The sequence below is a fragment of the Pristiophorus japonicus genome, chromosome 6 (assembly GCF_044704955.1).
Source record: "Pristiophorus japonicus isolate sPriJap1 chromosome 6, sPriJap1.hap1, whole genome shotgun sequence".
Classification (NCBI taxonomy): domain Eukaryota; kingdom Metazoa; phylum Chordata; class Chondrichthyes; family Pristiophoridae; genus Pristiophorus; species Pristiophorus japonicus.
The window spans coordinates 74,864,039-74,889,355 of NC_091982.1; the positions used below are offsets into that span (position 1 = coordinate 74,864,039).

General features: G+C 44.2%; 1 protein-coding gene across 2 annotated transcripts in view; it reads right to left on the bottom strand.

Moving 5' to 3' along the window:
- Positions 1-4,552: 4,552 nt before the first annotated feature.
- LOC139265694 (TNFAIP3-interacting protein 3) overlaps positions 4,553-25,317 on the bottom strand; it is a 41,578-nt gene continuing 20,813 nt past the window's right edge. For both annotated transcript variants that reach the window (XM_070882943.1, XM_070882942.1), the window contains exons 5-8: positions 16,971-17,096; positions 13,405-13,641; positions 12,155-12,280; positions 4,553-6,630 (exon numbers count right to left, since the gene is read on the bottom strand). In XM_070882943.1, the coding sequence (XP_070739044.1) occupies positions 6,376-6,630; positions 12,155-12,280; positions 13,405-13,641; positions 16,971-17,096 (744 nt within the window). In that variant the 3' untranslated portion in view covers positions 4,553-6,375. The remainder of the gene's footprint in view (positions 6,631-12,154; positions 12,281-13,404; positions 13,642-16,970; positions 17,097-25,317) is intronic.

The following is a 25,317-nucleotide window of genomic DNA, read 5'->3' on the forward strand; positions in this document are numbered from 1 at the left end:
TTCTGATCCCACCACTGCCACTCCGCCATTGCACTGGTTGCTGCCTGTCATCCAGCCAGCCCAGACTGCCGCCGCACAGCCTGAGGTGTTGCAGTCTACAGCCGGGCCTTCCAGACCCAGAACTGGTCGAGGGTGTCCTGCAAGGCCATCTGTCGTCTCTGGCCCTGACACACAGCAGCCTTCCACCAGCCGTGCTGCAGCCACAGAGAACACACTGCGGAGGAGTATTACAATAGGTCAATGAAAGAGGGGCTATAAGGAAATATACAAGGGTGATGAATAAATACACAGTTATACATTTTATTGTTGTTTGATAAATGTTGATTGGAATGTTTAATGTTTGCTGTTGTCTCTCATTTCAGTCTTGTGGCTTTGATATGGAAGGGCAAATTGATGTTGTGATGGGGACATCCAGAGGAACCAGGAAGTGTGATGGAAATCAGTGGAAATAAGCTCTGATGAGACGGTCGCGGACCTCCCTTGCAGGATCGCGATGGAGTCGCTACCTCCTCCGTCGCAGGTGTTGCTGCTCCTGTTCCTCCTCATCCTCCAGCTGTTACTCCTCATCCTGCTCCTCCTGCTCCTCCTCCTCCTCCTCCTCCTCCTGAGGTGGTGAGGCGATGCCTGGTGGCAATGGCTGTGCCCTCATGATTGCCAGGTTGTGCAGCATGCAGCAGACGACGACAAATAGGGACACCAGCTCAAGCATATACTGCAGGACTCCTCCGAGTGGTCAAGGCAGCGGAACCGTTGCTTCAGCACTCCAATGGTCTGCTCAATGATGTTCCCAATCATTGTATGAGTTCTGGGCAGGAGTGGTGGGGTTGCAGAGGGGAGTCATGAGCTAGGAGGATAGCGGATAGCCCTTGTCTCCAAGCAGCCAGCCTCAAGCTTCATTTAGGGGCTGGAACAGAGCTCGCACACCGGTCTAGCGCAGTATGAAGGCATCGTGGCTGCTGCCAGGATAGTGGGCATTGACAGTGAGTATTCTGCATGTGTGGTTGCACATCAACTGGACATACACCAACTAGACAGACATTCAGTGAGTGGTAGCCTTTGCAGTGACAGAAAATCTCAGGATTGTGATATCGTGCCCTCAAAGTGATGTGGGTGCAGTTTCTGGCACCCTGCGCCATGGGGAAACCCGCTATCCTGGCAAAGTCACATGCACACTCGTGCTGCTTCTCTCTGCTCATGGGGAAGGAGATGTAGTCCCTCCTCCTTCTTTACAGAACATCTTTGACCTCGCGGTTGGAGCAATGGACAGCAAACTGGGAGATGTTGGAGATGTCTCCTGTTGCTCCCTGGAAAAGTCCATTGGCATAGAAATGGAGCACAATGGTGACCTTGACTGCCACTGAGAGAGCCGTCCTCACCCTGGTGTGAGGCTCAAGGTCTGGTTGCAGTAGATGGCAGAGCTCTGTGACCACGCCCTTGCTGAAACGCAGCTTTCGCACACACTGGTTCTCAGGGAAATTGATATAGGAGAACAGCTGCCGGAATATCTGGGGAGAGTAAGGCCTCCTGTTGCCAGCCCTGTGAGACCTTTCTCTGGCAACATGTTGCTGTGATTGGCCCTGCGCTGCTGCCGATCTTTGTCTGGGCCTCTCCCTGTGGTGCTCTCTGCCTTTGTCTTTGCCCTTCTCTCTCCCTCTCTCGATGCTTTCTCTCTGTGATTGATGGTGCCTTTGTCCTTGTCTAAGCATCCTCTAACAGTGACGTCGGAGCAGGTTTCATGAAGCAACAGGAATTTTTTAACTTCAAAGCTGCCGTGAGTTATACAGGGGAAAAGTTAGGATGCAGAAGACTTTTTAAGGTAAAAATCACTGCTCTCGGTCCATCAGCCACTTTGCCTAACTGTTGGAAAGCAGAAAAAAGTAATGGCCGACCGAAAATATTTTCAAGGTGGCGCCTTCAAATAGCTCTGCTCCATCCGGTCCCCGACTGCAACTCGGCAGCTGAACCGATCGTCGTTATCGCCAGGCGCTAAGGTAGGTTGCGCGAGGCAATTTAACTTCTGGGGCGGTAAGGGGGCGATGTGCACAGTGATGACCTCGTCATTGCGGCGTGCAGCCCAGCGGGCCGCTCCCCACCCAATTCCGCAGGGGACGATTATTGCGCCGCACCCGGGCAAAAACCATTTTGTGCTTGTTAGCGCCTGCCATCAATAAACGGGGCAATTTCGCCCCCCCGACATCTTTAAAGTAAAATACCATCTTTCAACTTGTTCTTAGTCTTGCACTGGCTCAGAATCTAATAGTAATTATGATATTTTAATTTTTTTATTTATGTTGTCAAAGTGAAAATAACATCAGGTTTGCCTTTATATTAAACAGTGATATAATTCTCTGACCAAGAATGGATAATAATATAAGTTAGCAATCACTTAAATTATTAATATCGAGAAGAAACCAATACCGTATTTACACCCAATAGTCATATTAGCTATAAATTACAAACCTTACAACGCAGTAACCCAAAAATTATGTTCTACATTACTTTGTTCTATGACTGTTAAGAACTATGAGATAGAAATTTCTCAACACAATTCTTGACAAGCTCATGAAAAGGTCTCATACTCTATTGTAACAGTCATTAACCTGTTTATTCTAAAATTATGCACAAAAGACTACCAAGTTAACAAAGGTTACAAATAGCGCTCAAAATAATTTCTACTTTTTTATCTTTTTCTCCAAATTAGTTAAAAATCGAAATATAAAATAGTTTATATATTTGTAAATATATGAAAGTTAAAAGCACACCATAATATTAGCAACATAAGATACATATCGTCATTTATATTGGAAAGAATGCCTTGCATTTATATAGCGCCTTTCACAATCGCAAGACATCTGCAAGGCACTTTGCAACCAATGAAGTACTTTTGAAGTGTCGTCACTGTTGTAATGTAGGAAACGTGGCAGCCAATTTGCCTACAGCAAGGTCCCATAAACAGCAATGTGATAATGACTAGGTAATCTATTTATTTTCAGTGATGTTTAGGGATAAGCATTGGCTAGGACAGAACCCTTCACTTAGTACTAGCAGGATGAATCAGCTTCATGACAAGCACATCACTTTGCCAAAGCACTTCAATTTGAACCTTAATTAATTAGTTGGTGACAAGCCTAGAATATGGCACTGAATTTGGGCATCTAAAATATCAAGGTGACTGGCATGTCATAAACTATCCTGCATAGTTTGTTGCACCACTTTGAAGGCAGATGTCTCTCATATAGGTGGTGAGGAAATGTCAGGTGACAACTGCAGGAATCATTACCTGGAAGATGGGTATACAAATATGGTCATATATCCAAAGTTCATACCTCCCTTGACTAGGTTACAGTTGCTATTGAACCTCACCTCCAACTGGTGGAAGCCCCCAATCGATGGAGGATGCTGTGATCCACATTGCAGTCAGGAAGATAATGGCAATGAACTCAAACATCTAATAGTGAGTTGTGTTGGTTATCATCACATCCTACTGTTTGCCTCGCAAGGACTCAAACTCATGCTTTTCAGTTGCCTAATGACTAAAAATGATTCTTCCTTGACACTTTGGGGTCAAGCCTGGTGATGGGAGATGGAATGGAGTGATCCTCTGTGGCAGATTCTGAAATCAGCTAAGTGAGCCGGGAGGTCTGCCGTAATCAAGGATGTTCCGGTAGATTCACCTGTCAGCCTGATTCATCAGCAGGGTTTGTCAGGGTAGATGTGTCAGTGGGGGCTGAGATTCTTTCACTTAGCTCCAGGTAACACTGAAAATTACTGCCCTAATGCTTAGAGTGGTCTTACCTGGACAGGCTGAGAGAAGCTTCAATTTCACTGTGCTAGTCAGTTCCCCAGATTTAGACAATTCAGCTCCAACACTAGCCCTATCCACAATTTTTAGCAATCTGGCCAAAGCTGGTGAATTCAACCCCATGCAAAGTCCGAGTGTGAGGATGAGTCAAGCCTGAACTTAGAACTCAAATTCTACACTTGGGTCCAAGATTGCAGTGCTGTCGTTCCCACCATTTGATAAATATACTATACTCACAGTATTCTGTGAAATAGTGTAAAACACTAACTTAAAAAAATGGCATGAAAGTGCGGCGTGTCAGGGATGATGGATATTGTGGATGAGATTGTCAACTTCATCACAGTCTGGAAGACTACTGGACTCAGCTTCAGATCTGTCTCACTTTTGTTGAATTAAGTCATGGGTCTGTTCCCAATGAATTGTCATGTGTATGGCAGCAATTCATTGGAAAAATCTACTATCAATGTTTTCATTCCAAGAATGAATAATATCAGCAGCACTGTGATGTCACCAATTTGTTGCAGTTCAAAATAAACCACAAAGATAATTTTTTTTTTGGTTCAAGGTGATAGACAGGTGCTGACACCTGTAATATTTATGCATATTCAACATTATAGATACCCATTCAAGCAAGTAGAAAGTAATTTTGTCTTTTGACCAATTGAGGAAAGGTGACTGTGACCTAAACATTCAGGAGTGGTCTCTGTTGACCCCTTTTATCCAATAAAAGACAGAATAACAAAATCTAGATTTAAATTGCATGTATAAAAATGTTCCAATATTTTTATGATAAATGTTTTGTTTAAAAATACATTGTTTTGAAGTCATGCTTTTGGTTTGAAATTGTGCTGTGGGATATTAGTAACAAACATATTGGTGCAGAACTTGCAGCTGAAAGCTTCCTGCGGGCGGATGCCTCCGACCTGCAAAAAATCTACAAATTTACCTGGTTGGTAGATTTGCGCTCCTGGGCCTCTACGTGTAGGCCTGCATAGAGGGCCACGTATCCCAGGGTGCATGCGGTTTGCAAGCGCCCCGGGATCACATGGGCTTGCCCAACCAACAAAAGGGAATCGCTATTCATATGTTTGGGGTTCCCATTTATACAGAATCCTCATAAGTATGAATGGGAATCACTTAAAAAAACACACGAACACATGAAATACATTTTTAAAAAACATTACATATTTAAAATTAATTAAATTGCCAGTTAATTACATATTTTAAACAAAAATGTATTTTTTGTAAAATGTATGGCCCTGAAATTGCCCCCCGCCTGAAACGGGTCACATGCACCTGTTACTATGCTTTTTACCACCGGGTGGTTCAGGTGGTCCCTTGAGCAAAATTCTGCTCTTCGATTTTTTTTCCACTCGAATCCGGAAGTCGCTCTTAATGGGGACGGCTTTGTGGCGGTGACAACACTAGAGGGGCGGAAGTTGGGTGGGGGGGGAGTAGCGGTGTGGTCGCCACAATGACGTAATCATGGCGCCGTGTCACCACGGCTCTCTCCTTCACTGAAAGGCGAGAGCCTACGTGATCTTTAAACTTCGATCTTTAAACTGGGCCAGCAGCCCAAAATTGACGGCAGCGCATCCTCCCCTTTAAGGGGAGCCGCGTCAACATTGCAGAAGGTCTCAGCCTCACTGCACCGCCGCGGAAAAGCTTGTTTTGGCACCGCCAGGCAGGCCAAAGATTTTCACGATGGAATTTCACCATCGGGGGGTGGGGGCGTAGATCGGCGGTGCGCACTGTGATAACGCACTTAGCACGGATCGGCAGCAGCGGAGTGGTGGGGTGGGGGGTCACCACTGGGATAACACAGAAGCGAAATTTTGATAATGGCGGCTATTACACGAAAAATCGGCAGCCATTGCACTCTGCAGTGGCCGCTGCTTTCCGGTGTTAAGCGGCCTTTAGGAAAGGGGCAATTTCAGGGCCTATATGCTTTAACGGGGCTAAAAATAAACTTACCTTAATGTATAAATGAGTGATTACATTTTATTTTTCTATTTTTTAAAACTCCAAAGCAGGCCTTACCAGGCCTAATAATTTCAAGGGCATTTGCTGGGCAGAAGTTGAGCAAATAGCCCAGCTCTCCGCCCGCAAATGCCCTTTACTTTTGGAAACATTCGATCTGGCAAAAGGATTGTTGACAGATCGCAAGTTCTGGGTTCCAGTGCATTCGCAATGCATGCCTAAACCCGGAACTTGTGCGGCCCCAAACGGGCGAGTGTGCACCTCGTACGCACCCATAGGGGCTGCAAATTCATCCCCATTAAGGTGTTCATGTAACATACTTTAGTCTGCTATTTTAACTATAGCATTAAATGAACCCATTTATAAAATGACAAACAATGACGTTTTATACATGTGTTAATGCGTTCATGTGTATAAGTTGCTCTCCTATATTTAGAGGGCATGAAACTCACACTGGGGTGTAACTTATACACTATATTTTATGGTCTTGGTTTTTCATACTTCATTTGTGAATAAAAACTGACGATTGTGGCAGGTCTTCCAAAGTATTGGCAGTGCTCTTGTCAGTGCCTGTCTTCTTCCAAACATTTGCTTTAATGATAGTCCATGGAGTATGGCTCTGCCTGAATTTCTGCACCTCTGTACCTGTGGTGAGTTGAACAGTCGGTATGCCGTTCAGTGCAGTGCTTGCCACATTGTACTCTCCTGATCTCTGGAGATTTCTGATGAGTGTTATTGCACCGATGGACAAGGACCGGCTCCTGACTTTCAGATTTACTCTTGAGAAGGCGCTGTAGAATTTGTTTATCGGATCTTTCCCTTTTAAAGTCATCCTCGTAAACCTTGAGCTAAGAAAGTAGTAAAGTACAGAGTTAGCATTTCAATTCACAATATATACTGCTTTTTTATTTTAGTCCCTGCTCCAATTTATCCCCTCTTCCTTTGAAGGATTTGACTCTTGCTGAGGTAGATTGTACAGGTGCTGGCAGCCTTTCAGTACCTGATACATGGGGCTATTCTTCACATAAGAATCAAACATATACAAGCTGTTTGGCCGTGAAATGCTGATAAGATGAGATTATAGTCCCTCCGCATTGATGATGTGACTCCAGCCACGTGGAGAAGGTAGCTCTTAACAAATATTTTGCAGCAACGGTTAAAAATAAAGTTGAAAATTGGAAACGGGTATGTCGTCGCGTTGATATCTCCCCAATTACAGTGGTTCATCCGCACTGATATGTCATTAATGCCCATAGAGACACGCTTGGAAAATATTTTACTTGGTTGGGCACTAATGCCACCAGGTATAAAACCATGGAAAAAATAAAGAAGTAAAAGGGTATCTGTAGGAACATCTCTTCGAACCATATAATGAATAAGACTGCTGTGCTGGAGTTGAGGTATGTTGGTGCAGTAAAGGGTTGTTTGATGAAGAAGCTGTATGCATGTGTATATCTATTATTTGTCTCATAGGAAGAAGGTATTGTCTAAGCACTGGGTATCACACAACTATGAATATGCTTATATAATAGTTGACACAGTTGAAGTCTTCCCTCATGATGGGTTCTTGATTGCAGTCAAGTCACTTGGGAGAAAAACTGAGTGGAGGCAGACACTTTCTCAGGGGGAATGATGCTAGTACAGATATACAGAGACAAGTTTTTTGGAGATGCTTTTATACATCTTTTAGTGTCTGGTTACACAGTAACATTGATGTTGGCCTGTGAGAGGGTCATCTGCCTAGCCAGGGGTGAAAAGTGGAATAACGTTTAAAGAAATTAAGAGAAATATTAATTAATAGCTCATTAATTGGAGTTCATTGGATATATTCAAGAGGGAGTTAGATGTAGCCCTTATGGCTAAAGGGATCAAGGGGTATGGAGAGAAAGCAGGAAAGGGGTACTGAAGTGAATGATCAGCCATGATCATATTGAATGGTGCTGCAGGCTCGAAGGGCCGAATGGCCTACTCCTGCACCTATTTTCTATGTTTCTATGTTTCTATTAATTCTGATGGATGCATGTCAATGCTTTCTAATTAAAGAAAAGCTAATTATCAGCCTCCTGGTCAAGAATGAGAGGAGGGAAGATGGGACACTGGCTTCAACACAGATTACATGACTCAAGGTCAGAAGTTGTCAAATTTCTCTTGAGTGTGTTCTGAATAAGGGGACAAGTCTACCTCTTGTGAGGTCTGAAAACTGACAAATAAGGACCACAAGTCATAACCAAAGGTTTTTTCAAACATTTTTGTGGAAATATGTACTTAAAAAGAGGAATTGCACATTTCAATCGGTCACCGATGATACAATCCTTTGTCCTACTTCTTGTAACTTCTGAAGGAATGGAGATAAATGTATTGCAGTTTTTTTACCACAAGGATAAAGTGACATTTCTTCTTTCTACAGTTTTTATGATTCAGTCGTGACAAGTTGCTCAGTGAAACCCCCCCTCCCAGCAATCCACCCACTTGACTTGATGGACATATGATTCTGTGGGAGTATAGTTGCATCATGGCAAATGTCAGAATGTCTGGCTGTGCTGTGGGAGCACGCCTACTGCATAACAAAACAAGCTAAGTGTCAACTGCACTACCCCCTCCAACCCTTGCCTTGTGCAACACTCACAGCCCATAAAGCCCATATGGCATTAAATTCATTAAATGTTGCCTATCAGAAAGTTAGGGCTGGATTTTTACTCAGGAGGCAGGGAAGGAGCAGGGGGCTTGATTGAGGTTGGGAAACTTGGAAGAATAGGTTTCCCTCAGGCCCTGCCAAATTTAATGGCAGGACCTGATTAACATTCACAAACTGGCTGTACTTTGACTGTCAATTTGCAGTATAGCTTGTCAGGATCAGTACTGAGGCAATGCAGACACAACCCATGGACTGGTTTTACTTTGGCAGTGATTTTAATGCAGTTTGAAGACACCCAATATAACTGGTTCAATTCAACAACAACAACTTCCACTTACATAGTGCCTTTAATATGATAAAACATCCCAAGGCACTACACAGAGGCATGGAAAGAAACAAAATCCAGTAACTCACTCTCAGCATTTCCAATAAACAGTAAACTCTATTTAATGCAACATTTGGCAAGGGAAACAAATCCTCAATTCCCAATGCAGTGCTACAGTTGAAACACTAAATCTTTGTGTTTCAATCAATGTTAAAATTGCTCCCAACGGTCCAGAAGTGCAGCAGCAATTTATTTTAAGTTTACCTGTACTGCATTTTCGAGCCTCTTGAAGCAGCCGTGACCTGCCTGTGGAAACGTGCTCCTGTGTCGATCAGCAGAATGTGTGCTGAATAGAAGATCAGCTGATTGCTCTGCAAATTGTTCTTGCATTCAGCACATGTTATGCTCACTGGCACAGGAGCACATTTCAAAGGACAGACCTTGACTGGGAGAAAATGCTCTGCACTACTTTTACAATCATGGCCCAGATAAGGAAAGCTTTATTTTTTTTTATGTTCTTTAGCAACAAGTTATTTTTCCCCAAAAAAACTGTTCCTTGCTTTCTTGTATTCTTACACTCCCATTGGAGCAAGCTTAAAAAACTTCTGACATCAAAAACTCTGGGATAAACCAGTAAGGGTGTTGAAATAGAGATAACTCTACCATGAATTGAATGAGAATCAGTTAAGAGTTATAGGAAGAAGCACACCAAAACTGCAGGGGAAGTGTCCAGTGGCTGGAGATGCTGATGGATGTGTCATCGGATTCTAATGGTGTTTGTATGTCTCTCGGCATTCTCATTACATTAACAACCTGCAGATATTACAAAATGTTGTGTTTTGTGTGTGGTCGAATTCTTTCTGGTGGCCTGCGCATATGTGGAAGGTTTAATTAAACCACAGGAAGAACCACGTCGTCAATCTGGCTCTGGCTTACGACTATCAAAAAAAATGAAAAGTGAGAAGCTGATCAATATAGGAGGAGTGCAACAACAAACATTGCTGATTACCAGGCTGTTGAGCAAAGTAAAAGAGGAAATAGCAGAGGCCTTGACCATCATTTTCCAGTCCTCTTTGGATTTGGGTATGGTGCCGGAGGACTGGAGGACTGCTAAGGTGGTACCCTTGTTCAAGAAGGGAGAAAGGAATAGGCCGAGTAATTACAGGCCTGTCAGCCTAACCTCAGTGGTGGGAAAATTATTGGAAAAAATCCTCAAAGACAGGATAAATCTACATCTGGAAAGGCAAGGATTAATTAGGGACAGTCAGCGTGGACTTGTTAAGGGAAGATCATGTTTGACTAACCTGATTGAATTTTTGGAGGAAGTAACCAAGAGAGTCGATGAGGGTAGTGCGTACGATGTAGTATTTATGGACTTTAGCAAAGCTTTTGATAAGGTCTCACATGGTAGACTGGTCACGAAGGTTAAAGCCCATGGGATCCAGGGCAAAGTGGCAAGTTGGCTTAGAGGTAGGAAGCAAAGGGTAATGGTTGATGGATGTTTTTGCGACTGGAAGGATGTTTCCAGTGGGGTTTCGCAGGGCTCAGTACTGGGTCCCTTGCTTTTTGTGGTATACGTCAATGATCTAGATTGAATATAGGTTGTATGATTAAGAAGTTTGTAGATGACCCTAAAATTGGTTGTGTGGTTGATAATGAAGAGCAAAGTCATGGACTGCAGGAGGATATCAATCTACTGGTCAGGTGGGCAGAGCAGTGGCAAATGGAATTTGATTTGGAGAAGTGTGAGTTAATGCACTTTGGGAGGGCTAATAAGGAAAGGGTATACACATTAAGCGGTAGGCCACTTAATAGTGTAGATGAACAAAGGGACCTTGGAGTGCTTGTCCACAGATCCCTGAAAGTAGCAGGCCAGGTAGATAAGGTGGTTAAGAAGGCATACGGAATGCTTGCCTTTATTAGCCGAGGCACAGAATATAAGAGCGTGGAGGTTATGCGTAAATTGTATAATACTTTGGTTAGGCCACAGCTAGAGTACTGCGTGCAGTTCTGGTCACCGTATTATAGGAAGGACGTGATTGCACTAGAGAGGATGCAGAGGAGATTTACTAGGATGCTGCCTGGAATGGAGAATTTTAGTTATGAGGGCAGATTGGATAGGTTGGTTTTATTCTAAAGATTGTGAATCCTTGGAATTCTCTGCTCCACAATGCTGTGGATGCTCAGTCGTTAAGTATATTCAAGGCTGAGATAGATAGTGCAGGAAAGTGAAGTTGAGGTCAAAGATCAGCCATGATCTTACTGACTGTCGGAGCAAGCACGAGGGGCCATATGCCCTACTCCTGCTCCTAATTCTTATGTTCCTAGAAATTGTATCACACACTGCTTGCTTTTCAGGCTGAAGATGGGTGCTGAAGGATCTGAGGTGGTGTGCGTACACTGATTGTATGGAGTGCACTGCTGGCATATTGGTTAGGGCGCCAAGTAGTTGTCCAGGATGCCCTCCTAAAAGTGGCATTAGGCCCCTGCTTTGGAAAGTAATGGACCTAGGGGCCAAAATTGTCACGTGCTGGATTTTCAGCACATAATGCGAATTAATGATTGGTTTTGTGTCGGCACAGGGGGAAAAAAATGGTGAGGGCGATAACCAGGCATTCTTCTGGTGCTCCTGGAGTGCTCGCGTGGTGCCCGATGCTCAGCGCCGCGCCACTCACATCAGCGCGGCACTGATGACGTCAGCGCATCGCTTCCCTGCCCTTCTCTTAAAGGGGAGGGTCGCTGCGATCTGAGCCGCAATTTAGTGCTGCCCACTGGGAGTTGGCCGGGCCAGCAGACGGCACCCAAGAGGGGGTGCCGGACTGCCTCTTGGCAGACCGGCCGAACCAAGGGCCGCTATTGTCGGGCCAACTGAAAAGTCGTCTGGCAAAAAAAAGATGGCGACCGCCGCGATGGCACCTCCCCTTTAAAGGCAGCCGGGGTGCCGCAGCCAGCACAGCTTCTCGCACCAAGAAGCTGTCAGTGGCACCGCCCCGCGCAGACCTTGCTCCCGCAGAGCAATTTTCCCCATGGGGCACAAAGGTGTTGGCACGGGGTGATAAGGGGTTGGCGCGCACGGCAATGTGCAGCGCAAACTCCTTTTCACCCGGTGACCCCCCGGGGCAATCCTGGGCCCGGGCAAAAACCCTTTAGTGCAACCTCATCACCGGCTGCCGGGCAATTTCGGCCCCCTAACGCCTATTTCAGGCCCCTTTGTGAAATTGGTTGGCGTCTGACCACAGCCTGATGGAAATTGCGTGAACAGGATGGGCTCCACGACACTGCTCTCTAGTCAAGCTGCCTGCCTATCACCAGTGACCAGGTTTACTCATGAGCATAGAAAGTTGAGCAGGTGCTGCAGTTACTCATGGTCTGCACCATGGGGAGAAATTGGAATAAGAAAAGTGTAACTAACCTGTTCCCGAAGAAGGTTCATTTGCAAATACATTTCTTCTGTTTTTTTCCTGAGCTTTTCATTTTCAACTTGAGTGCGCTGTCGGTCTTTGCGTTCTGTCTTATAATCAGATTCATAGAGCTTTGTCTATATTTAAGAGAATTGTGAATCAAATATTGGACTCATTCTAGATTAAAACTTAATTTCTGGTATAGTTGGAATCAATGGCCTACAAATTTGACCGTGCAGTGCATGCTTTACGGGCACCAATCGGCTGACTAAGGTCCAAATGTGGCGGACACAAACCGCACACGCATTTCCGGCTGGAAGTACGCCACAGCCACATTAGGAAAAGATAAAGAATCGTTATCCCGGCCCAAAACAGATATTAGGCTTTTACAAATGCAGATAAAGGGCTTAACACCTTTTTGAGGCCCCCACTACAAGATTGGTTTGCCCTGAGGAAGTCGGCCCCAGGTCAGTTTCACTCAGTAAAACCAGGTCTTGGGATTGCATGTTACCAATAAAGTAAGAATTACATTATCCGTAACTGAATGAACCTGGACCTTCGATATCCCCCCACACCCCGGGTCCTCACTTGCCTGAGGCCCACACAATGCTATTAGCAGGACGATCTTCATTGACTCTTCCTTGGCAGGCTCTTCACACCTGGCCAGCTTAATGGAAATGAGTCCTGAGGCCCAATCTCAGAGACACCTCGGACCTCACCATTCAAGTGCAGGTATCTTAGCCTGCATGCGAAAATTTCTACCCCAAACAATTTTATCCTATCACAGACACAGACCTACTTTTGGATTTGAACAATCTTTAGTCCAAAAAGCATTTATCAGCTCCAGCTGCTATTGTTAATTTGTTTAGTCTAACATACAGCACAGGTACAATCTAGTCCTGCTGAACTCATTTCTTCAACATTATTTGCCATTACATGATCACCTCAAAATATAAACTGTCAAACTTATACTGGCAGACAGAAACAATTGAATATTAAATCTCTTCTGCTGCAGGATCTAATGAATGCCATTGTCGAAGCTTTGAGATAAATTCAAGAAAAAAGAAACAATCAAAAGTCATATGATGAAAGAGAACCGACTCCTTCCTTTATATTTGGTCGTTCTTGCTCTCAAAACCAATATTCTCCCCCTCCTTGGTCTAGAGAAGGCTAACATTTTTAATCCTCCTTCACCCTCCATGGTAAGTAAGGTTCTATCACAGATTGAAAACAAACCCCAAGGAGAAACATTACACCCTACCTGACACACGAGAGCCACTACTTTGTCCTGAAGCTCCTTGCACTCCTTTTGTGAGTCTCCATTGCTGGTTACATGTCGGACTGCTTCTGGTTTGGGCAGCCTGCACTGACTGTGGTCCCTTGTCTTCTCTGGGACCAGCACATCTTTTGTTGATGAGAGCGTTGCATCGTTTTGTGGTTGGTGATAGACATTGCCTGTTTTCTCATCGCTTAGAATTTGTCTCCACAGCTCATCTTTCTAAACAAAGTACATAATACAAACATGCCCTGAGGGATATTAGTAGGTGTAATATAATGGCCTGGAATTTGCTGTGCTGGCGATATTGATGATGAACGCCACAACTTAGACTGTTAGGGGCCGAAATTGCCCACTGCCCGAAATGAAGCGCACCTACCGGTTTCGATGTGTTCTGGCTGCCCCAATGCACGGGGCGACCTAACTGTTGAAATTCAGCACTTCGGAGATTTTTTTTTTGAGTGGGGCGGAAGTGGCCTCATCATGGGAGCAGAAGTGGGGATGGAGTAGCCGAGGTTTTCAGTCATCAGCGCCGGGCTGATGACATCATCGCGCTGGTGCGTCACAACGTCCCTCCCCCGCTGCAAACTCTGCAGCTACTTTAGAGGTAAACACTGGGCCACCTGGGAGGGTTTTGGCCAGGCCAGTGGCCTGGCACCGAATAGTGGGGTGCCAAGGCTGCCAGTTGGCGGCACGGCTGAACCCGCAGTCATAATTGTCGGCCCGACTAGGTGGCCACAGCAGTGCGCCCTCTCCTTTAAGGGTAGTGGAGCAGCCATGCCACAGAGAGTGTACAGACAGCAAAAGCTGTCGGAGGCATCAATCCGCGGCGGGGCTGCTCTTGCGGGAAAGGAGCAATCTCCTGAGGGGCAATTTCGTGAAGGGGTCCCCGCCAGTCGGTAAGGGATCACCGCGGCGGGATAACAGGTGGAGCGGACCCGGACACCGCTCCAAAACTGAGGAAGGGCAATTTCAAAATGGCAGCCCCTCCACAGAAACTCGGCAGCCATTCCGCATCGCCCTGTGGGTGCCACTTTCAGACGGCCAGAGGCCTTATCAGAAGGGCCCCTTATGCTCCCTGATCCTCCAGTGGCAAATTTTTAATGCCACAATTTGCTGGAAAATAATTACATTGTGATGGATCGTGAGCAAGGCTGCAAATGTCTGATGCACAACCAAGGCGTCGGGGACCGATGCAGAATGGAACAACAGGTTATTTAATAGGGTGGCATGTAGGATCAATGGCACCGATCTGATAACCTGGGGATGGGTCGCAGTCCGTATGGAGAGAATGGTCTGACAAGGTCGGGTTTAATTTGATTGATGAGTTTGTACTGAAACAAATAGCGGTTAAGAAGGGACCTGTATGCATAGGGTTGTCTCCCAATCCCTGTGATCCCCTACTGTATTTAAATACCAGTTGCAATCCATGCTTAGCGCACAAGCTCAATAAATATTAATATACAAATAATATCAGTCAGGGTAAAATCAGAACATACCTGTCATTCAAAACACTTATTCTGTTACTTAACTGAGATTCAAGATTTGAATTAAGTTCCTGGAATAAGTCTATCCTCAGACAACCTGCAGAGTGATTGAATAATGATTCTGAAGCAGCACAAAAGTCCCAGCAAATTACGACACGGTGTACAGAATGGCATAAGTTACTGAAGCCATAATTTCCTGTAATTTCTGCACCATAAAAATGCTGTATGTCACAGATCTATGGTGCAGTTTTCAGATAATTCAGATCCATAAATTTCTTAATATTCAGGTAATACATACCCTACCCTACCATAGTTTTCATATCATACCAAGTTTTTAGCAAATTCAGGTGCAATGTTAATATTCTGTGGACATCAGTGGAATAGGAAAGGAAAAATATTTGAAAATTACTTGAGGAAGACTTAAAGTTAAGTACTTACTCAGTTATTAGTTTACACTATTATATATGTACGCATGCACACGCACCTAACATAACAGAAACTAGACATAGTGCTTCATCCATCTTATATGGTTGTTGGAGATAATCTGAAAACAGACTGCATTTGGAACTTTCTATGGCCGGGAGTATAGTACAGGGAGAATGTGTTGATGTTGGAATTTGCTTCCTGATTCACCAGATCAGTAAAACTTGCACTGGTGCAGTGATAAATTTACTTGCACAAGGAAGAATACTGGAATGAACAGAGAGTTCTATAGTATCAGTGAATTTGGGAGGTGTAATTATTTGCATAATGGGCGAAGTTCAGGACTTCTTTATATGCACAGTACTACAAATTATGTAGGGAGATCTTAATTTGCACTGCTTGTAGTGGTTATTAAACCTATTTATTTAAAGTACCATAGTTATTAAACATATTTATCTAAAGTACTGTCATATACCAGAGAGTAGGAAGTATAATTTGAAATTGCTCAATATAAGTAGATTAGCCTGAATTAAGTGTCAAATGGGGAATGATAGAATGAGGACTTCCCCATACTGCAATCGATATTTCTACATCGTATGTTGAAATATTATTACAGACGTCACTTAACTTGCGTTGTTGCAAGGTAAAATGGGATCAGCATTTTTTTTCCCTTTATCAAATTGCTTCACGTGCTGGCTCAGGACTTAATCCTCGATCTATCTAAATATAAGATCAATGTTTTTTTAAACCACTGCACTGCAAGGCTATAACAATGGGTTATATACTTTTATGGGACAGACATCCCATCATCATTGGGATATGTTTTAATTCTAGTTCCAAGTCTTCCACTGCTTTGTTAAAAGGGGGGGGGGGGGGGCAAGGGGGCTGTTGCACATTGCTATCATACTCGGTAAGACTTTAAAATATAGTGGTCAGAGCATAATTGGAGTAATGCTCATCAACGTGCAACATGAACATACATGCAGCAGGGAAAGTGCCAAAATGACCAAGAATGATCTGTGTAAATGGGATGAGCCAGTAGGAAAAGTTCGTAGAAACTTAGGCCATACAGTCTACAGAAAAAAATTAAGGAAGGATCTTATTGTGGTATCTAGAATATTAAAGGTTACAGTTGAAGTAATCCCAGAGCATTACTTCACGTTGAGCCAGGTCAGTCGAAACACCGAAGATAAATTTATATTAGTGTAATGGAACTTTACAATGGCTATTAGAAAAATAAATCTTATCCCAAAGTGTGATAAATGTTTGGCATTATTAGGACAAGCGATTTATTATTGTGAATAACTGCTCAAATACTTGCACTTTTTCTGCAGTGACTGGGGCAGCAAATGTTGTTACATATGGTAAGTGTAGAAATTCGCAGGATGCCACATTGTACCAAATCTTTTGTGCTTGGAATAATTTATTTAAAGCTGGAGACATTGAGAACATTTAAAATGTAGTTGGTTACAATGCTTGATGAGCTTACAGTGCTGCAGGGATTGAGCTTTGGTGGACAGAAAGGTCTTTGTCCTTGACTTGAAGCAAGATTTACTGGCCATTCACTATGAAGGGGCGATAAATCTCGCCCAGCACATCATGTTAAACTCTATTCCAGCTCTTTACGGGTTAAAGACTTACCAATGGTGATCGGACTCTTTCTCTCATGCTGTGTAATTTATTTTCCAATTGTCTCACATATTCCTGGAGCTGTTGATTCCTCTTCATCTCTTGGATTAAGGATTGTTCATAATATTCCCTTTTGCGCTAATTTCAAAATGAACAAAAAATATTAAATACACTGTATGCACTGATTAAAAATGACATGACTATCTGGTTCTAATGGTATCTGGTCAAGTGAACCTACTTAGCATTAATTAGCAAACAACATTTTTGGCACTATGTCCATTCAAATAATGAGGCTGGAGTTACTGCACTAATACAAATATTGACCAAATGAATGGCAAGAGAAATTGTTCCCACAACAGACTTAAGTGAGATATTCTGACATTCTTAGTTTCCATTGTTAAGACCTAGCTAAACAATTAAACTCTCTGAGAGACGAGAGCATGCATGTCCGATTAAAATACAGAATTCTAAACTTCTCAACTGTTTCAGGCTGGGGCGGAGATCACCTCTTACAGAACATAAGAAATAGGAGCAGGAGTAGGCCATTTGGCCCGTTGAGCCTGCTCTGCCATTTAATAACATCATGGCTGATCTGATCATGGGCTCAGCTCCATTTCCCTGCCCAAAGGTAGGTACTGCAGGGAATTCAGTGATCTCTTGGACTAGTTTTAATCGCCTAGATGGGTCGGAGAGGAATTTTTTCCCCTTAAATTGGCCTGTTGTTTTCCTGTTTTTTATCGGCTCTTCCACATGGATTCAGGTGCGCTGGACAATATATATTATGATACATAAGGAATCGCAATTGTGTGTGACATGCTCGATGGACCAGAGGGTCTTTACCTCTCCGTCATATATTTGACACTGCCAATCTACTGACCAGTGGATGTGGTGTATTTGGACTTTGAAAAGGCTTTAGACAAGGTCCCACACAAGAGATTAGTGTGCAAAATTAAAGCACATGGTATTGGGGGTAATGTATTGATGTGAATAGAGAACTGGTTGGCAGACAGGAAGCAAAGAGTAGGAATAAATGGGTCCTTTTCAGAATGGCAGGCAGTGACTAGTGGGGTACCGCAAGGTTCAATACTGGGACCCCAGCTATTTACAATATACATTAATGATTTAGACGAAGGAATTGAATGTAATATCTCCAAGTTTGCAGATGACACTAAGCTAGATGGCAGTGTGAGCTGTGAGGAGGATGCGAAGAGGCTGCAGGGTGACTTGGACAGGTTAGATGAGTGGGCAAATGCATGGCAGATGCAGTATAATGTAGATAAATGTGAGGTTATCCACTTTGGTGGCAAACACAGGAAGGCAGAATATTATCTGAATGGTGACAGATTAGGAAAAGGGGATGTGCAACAAGACCTGGGTGCCATGGTACATCAGTCATTGAAAGTTGGCATGCAGGTACAGCAGGCGGTGAAGAAGGCAAATGGCATGTTGGCCTTCATAGTGAGAGGATTTGAGTACAGGAGCAGGGAGGTCTTACTGCAGTTGTACAGGGCCTTGGTGAGGCCTCACCTGGAATATTATGTACAGTTTTGGTCTCCTAATCTGAGGAAGGACATTCTTGCCATTGAAGGGGTGCAGGGAACGTTCACCAGACTGATTTCCAGGATGGCAGGACTGACATATGAAGAAAGACTAGATTGACTGGGCTTATATTCACTGGAATTTAGAAGAATAAGAGGGGATCTCATAGAAACATATAAATTCTAATGGGATTGGACAGATTAGATGCAGAAATAATGTTCCCGATATTGGGGAAGTCCAGAACCAGGGGTCACAGTCTAAGGATAAGAGGTAAGCCATTGAGGCCAGTTCGTTAAATATATTCAAAAGGGAGTTAGATGTGGCCCTTATGGCTAAAAGGATCAAGGGGTATGGAGAGAAAGCAGGAATGGGGTACTGAAGTTGCATGATCAGCCATGATCATATTGAATGGCGGTGCAGGCTCGAAGGGCCAAATAGTCTACTCCTGTACCTATTTTCTATGTTTCTATGACCCGTAGCAAACACTAAAACTCCCTAGGTTAAGCTAGGGAAACTGTCTGTACTGTTGATGTTCAAATTAGGGACTTATTTCAACTATAACTAAGACGTAAATTAGGAAGTAGGCACACAAGCCAGGCATCAGCATTTTTACTCTACTGTTTGCTTGTTAACATTTGCTGACAAAACAGGAACAGGAGATTTAAACTTCCCATAATGCAGCTCAGCAGAGCTCTTCTGCTATGGCCAGACTGCTGCAACTGTGGTTCTGCTCAGGTGCAAGAAATCAGGATATATTTTTACGTTATTACAGCAGCTTGCTGCTAGTAACTGCAGATTAGAAATCACTGTATGGTTTAGTCATTTTTACGTGCTGGAATATTATTAAATAGTAAAATAAAATATACTGGCCATCATATAACGCTGCTACAGGGTAACTGTTTGATAATACCGGCAAGCTGAATGATACAAGTATCCAAGATGGAAGCACCACTATTAACAGAACGGAAAATGAGCTTCCTGGTTTGATGTGGAGTTTGTTGGTTCCTCTGATGACCCCATCTTCATGATGCAACTAGGTGTTGGGGTTGGGAGAGGGGTCTGGGTGTGACTGAGACAGTGCAGGGATTGGGGTAGGGGGGATCTGGGTGTGACTGAGACAGTGTAGGGGAGGGGGGGGCATTCTGGGTGTGACTCTGGCAGTGTAGGGGTAGATGAGGGAGAGTGTAGGGGTTGGGGAAGGGGGTCTGGGTGTGACTCAGGCAGTGTAGGGGTGGATGAGGGGGGTTTAGGGGTTGGGGGGGTTCTGGGCGTGACTCAGGCAATGTGGGGGTGGATGTGGGGAGTGTAGGGGTCGTGGGGGGGGGGGGGGGAGTGTCTCGGTGTGACTGAGGCAGTATGGGGTGCGGGGGATGTCGAGTGCAGCTGCCACAGCGTAGGGGAGAGCACGTGAAGAATGCTTATGAGGTAAAGCATTTGACCTGCTATAAACAAAATATTGCTGGATATATAATTTGATTAATTTAATTGAAAATAGACCTTACAAAAGCTGGTGGCAAATTCAGAGTCTCGTGAAATCCCCACTCAGCTCTCACCATCCACCAGTAACCCGTTCAGCCCTGGCTGGCAGTAATATTGAGGATAGTAATAAAGATGCCATAATCTCTCGTGTGTGATATTTGTGAGATCTACAGCTTTGTGCCACTTGATTTCTCTGCCACCATCCCCAATGTATAGTTAAAACCAGAAGGAGTGATGATTATATCAGAGGCCACAGTATTACAGAGAAAGTGATACCGAAGGGCTTCAATATTTTACTCAGCTTCAGTGAACAGGGGCTAAGACAATAGTAAAGTCTACAGCGAGAACTTGATTTCATAGAAACAACCATATTTGAATCTAAACTGGGCACAAGTGTGGACTGTTTACAAATCTACGCCTGTTAGTGATTTTTCAATTCCTCCCGAGCCTGAATGCTGGTCCAACACAGCACATCTAAAGAGCACTAGGCAGAATCCAACCTGAATGTTCCCGGCCCACACACCTTTGTGGGTTCTGCCCCACTGTTCCCCATGACAGGGGCTTGCACTCAGAATTGAGGCTGGAAAGCTTGGCACTGTGGCTGTCCTGAGAGGCAGTGGGTTTGGCTTTCAGCAGTGGGGCCTTCTTCAAGCTATACTCAGAAATTGAGGTAGAAGTGGCAGGAATGGTCCCGCCCACATCACTAACATGCCTACAGCTATCGTTGACACAAGCATTGTGATGGCACCTCTCCCAGGGGAAAGTCCAGAAATCCCGAGGCAACAGAAAGGGGTGGGGAGCTGCCACCATGGATCGCACTCTTTTTTTACTGGGCTTTACATGTGGGAAATAAGTGTTGCCACAAAAACCACAGAAAAATTTGGTCATATCTCTTAAGCAATTCAGAGTTTGGATTCAGTTTAGTATTCAACTGGAGTGTATTAGAATAATTGAAATACTATTCAGAAAGGCTTTCTGAGGATTCATGCTGTCCCTCTGTAACTGAATGATTCCTGTGTCTAAGGGTCTTTATTATCAGCCTCCCCCACATCAGCAAGGCACTCCAGTGACAATGTTTTGAGGAAAAGCATTCTCTTCTCGGCTATAAACTAAGTTATTTTGACAGCTTTCTTGAATACTTCTGAACCAATGAACCAATTTAAAACCTTGTTTTTTTATAAATTGTTAACTGGCTAGACAACTGGATTAAACCAGTGCTCAATGAAGTGGGCACAAATATAAGCACAACTCCAGTTAAACAATGACTACTTGAATTTTTTGGGATGATTGTGCTTGGATTTTGAATATTTTAATAGTTATTTGAATTTGTCCATTGTTGATTAAGTGGGTTAGTTGCCCAGGCAGTTTAACATTTCTTGTAAAAAAAATAACTTGCATTTATATCGAGCGTTTCATGTCCACAAGATGTCCAAAAGCGCTTTACAGCCAACAAAGTACTTTTTGAAGTGCAGTCACTGTTGTAATGCAGAGAGTACAGCAAGGTTCCACAAACAGCAATGAGATAAATCACCAGATAAACTCTTTCAGTGGGGTTGGTTGAGGGATAAAGGTTGGCCTAGACACCATACGATCTTTCCTGCTCTTTTTTGAGTGGGATCATCATATCATTTACATTCATTTTCGAGGACAGATTAACAATTTAACAACTCATTGAAAGAGGACACGTCCGACAGTACAGTACTCTTTCAGTGTAGATTATGTGCTGAAGTCTCTGGAATGGAGTGTGAACCCATGAGCTTCTGACTCAGAGGTGAGAATGCTATGTGGAGCTGCCTGAAATGCAAGTTACAGTGCAGATCTCACTATTATAATACTTCAAATTCCTGATGTGATCCACCCAGGCAGAACTGGAATGTTTAATGTTTGGTCAATTACGTTCTTTTTTCAAGGTACTGTACTGACATACTGACGACTACATGTGCGGGAAGTGTGTCCACCTCCGGCTACTGACGGTCCGCGTTGCGGAGTTGGAGCTGAAGGTGGATTCACTCTGGAGCATCCACGATGCTGAGAATGACGTGAGTATCACGTGTAGCGAGTTGGTCTTACCGCAGGAGAAGGGTCCACAGCCAGCGAGGGAATGGAAGACCAGCAGGAAGAGTAGTGCAAGGAAGGTAGTGCAGGGGTCCCCTGTGGTCATCCCACTGCAAAACAGATACACTGCTTTGAGTGCTGTTGAGGGGGATGACTCATCAGGAGTGGGCAGCAGCAGCCAAGTTCATGGCACCGTGGCTGGCTCTGTTGCACAGGAGGGCAGGAAAAAGAGTGGGCGAGCGATAGTGATAGGGGATTCAATTGTAAGGGGAATAGATAGGCGTTTCTGCGGCCGCAACCGAGACTCCAGGATGGTATGTTGCCTCCCTGGTGCAAGGGTCAAGGATGTCTCAGAGCGGGTGCAGGACATTCTAAAAAGGGAGGGAGAACAGCCAGTTGTCGTGGTGCACGTTGGTACCAATGACATAGGTAAAAAAAGGGATGAGTTCCTACGAAATTAATTTAAGGAGCTAGGAGCTAAATTAAAAAGTAGGACCTCAAAAGTAGTAATCTCGGGATTGCTACCAGTGCCACGTGCTAGTCAGAGTAGGAATCGCAGGATAGCTCAGATGAATACGTAGCTTGAGCAATGGTGCAGCAGGGAGGGATTCAAATTCCTGGGGCATTGGAACCGGTTCTGGGGGAGGTGGGACCAGTACAATCCGGACGGTCTGCACCTGGGCAGAATCGGAACCAATGTCCTCGGGGGAGTGTTTGCTAGTGCTGTTGGGGAGGAGTTAAACTAATATGGCAGGGGGATGGGAACCAATGCAGGGAGATAGAGGGAAACAAAAAGGAGGCAAAAACAAAAGACAGAAAGGAGATGAGGAAAAGTGGAGGGCAGAGAAACCCAAGGCAAAGAACAAAAAGGGCCATTGTACAGCAAAATTCTAAAAGGACAGAGGGTGTTAAAAAAACAAGCCTAAAGGCTTTGTGTCTTAATGCAAGGAGTATCCGCAATAAGGTGGATGAATTAACTGTGCAAATAGATGTTAACAAATATGATGTGATTGGGATTACGGAGGCGTGGCTCCAGGATGAGCAGGGCTGGGAACTCAACATCCAGGGGTATTCAACATTCAGGAAGGATAGAATAAAAGGAAAAGGAGGTGGGGTAGCATTGCTGGTTAAGGAGGAGATTAAGGCAATAGTTAGGAAGGACATTAGCTTGGATGATGTGGAATCTATATGGGTAGAGCTGCAGAACACCAAAGGGCAAAAAACGTTAGTGGGAGTTGTGTACAGACCTCCAAACAGTAGTAGTGATGTTGGGGAGGGCATCAAACAGGAAATTAGGGGTGCGTGCAATAAAGGTGCAGCAGTTATAATGGGTGACTTTAATATGCACATAGATTGGGCTAACCAAACTGGAAGCAATACGGTGGAGGAGGATTTTCTGGAGTGCATAAGGGATGGTTTTTTAGACCAATATGTCGAGGAACCAACTAGGGGGGAGGCCATCTTAGACTGGGTGTTATGTAATGAGAGAGGATTAATTAGCAATCTCGTTGTGCGAGGCCCCTTGGGGAAGAGTGACCATAATATGGTGGAATTCTGCATTGGGATGGAGAATGAAACAGTTAATTCAGAGACCATGGTCCAGAACTTAAAGAAGGGTAACTTTGAAGGTATGAGGCGTGAATTGGCTGGGATGGATTGGCGAATGATACTTAAGGGGTTGACTGTGGATGGGCAATGGCAGACATTTAGAGACCGCATGGATGAACTACAACAATTGTACATTCCTGTCGGGCATAAAAATAAAAAAGGGAAGGTGGCTCAACCGTGGCTATCAAGGGAAATCAGGGATAGTATTAAAGCCAAGGAAGTGGCATACAAATTGGCCAGAAATAGCAGCGAACCTGGGGACTGGGAGAAATTTAGAACTCAGCAGAGGAGGACAAAGGGTTTGATTAGGGCAGAGAAAATGGAGTATGAGAAGAAGCTTGCAGGGAACATTAAGACGGATTGCAAAAGTTTCTATAGATATGTAAAGAGAAAAAGGTTAGTAAAGACAAACGTAGGTCCCCTGCAGTCAGAATCAGGGGAAGTCATAACGGGGAACAAAGAAATGGCGGACCAATTGAACAAGTACTTTGGTTCGGTATTCACGAAGGAGGACACGAACAACCTTCCGGTTATAAAAGGGGTCGGGGGGTCTCGTAAGGAGGAGGAACTGAGGGAAATCCTTATTAGCCGGGAAATTGTGTTGGGGAAATTGATAGGATTGAAGGCCGATAAATCCCCAGGGCCTGATGGACTGCATCCCAGAGTACTTAAGGAGGTGGCCTTGGAAATAGTGGATGCGTTGACAGTCATTTTCCAACATTCCATTGACTCTGGATCAGTTCCTATGGAGTGGAGGGTAGCCAATGTAACCCCACTTTTTAAAAAAGGAGGGAAGAGAGAAAACAGGGAATTATAGACCGGTCAGCCTGACATCGGTAGTGGGTAAAATGATGGAATCAATTATTAAGGATGTCATAGCAGTGCATTTGGAAAGAGGTGACATGATAGGTCCAAGTCAGCATGGATTTGTGAAAGGGAAATCATGCTTGACAAATCTTCTGGAATTTTTTGAGGATGTTTCCAGTAGAGTGGATAAGGGAGAACCAGTTGATGTGGTATATTTGGACTTTCAGAAGGCGTTCGACAAGGTCCCACACAAGAGATTGGTGTGCAAAGTTAGAGCACATGGGATTGGGGGTAGTGTACTGACATGGATTGAGAACTGGTTGTCAGACAGGAAGCAAAGAGTAGGAGTAAATGGGTACTTTTCAGAATGGCAGGCAGTGACTAGTGGGGTACCGCAAGGTTCTGTGCTGGGGCCCCAGCTGTTTACACTGTACATTAATGATTTAGATGAGGGGATTAAATGTAGTATCTCCAAATTTGCGGATGACACTAAGTTGGGTGGCAGTGTGAGCTGCGAGGAGGATGCTGTGAGGCTGCAGAGCGACTTGGATAGGTTAGGTGAGTGAGCAAATGCATGGCAGATGAAGTATAATGTGGATAAATGTGAGGTTATCCACTTTGGTGGTAAAAACAGAGAGACAGACTATTATCTGAATGGTGACAGATTAGGAAAAGGGGAGGTGCAAAGAGACCTGGGTGTCATGGTATATCAGTTATTGAAGGTTGGCATGCAGGTGCAGCAGGCGGTTAAGAAAGCAAATGGCATGTTGGCCTTCATAGCAAGGGGATTTGAGTACAGGGGCAGGGAGGTGTTGCTGCAGTTGTACAGGGCATTGGTGAGGCCACACCTGGAGTATTGTGTACAGTTTTG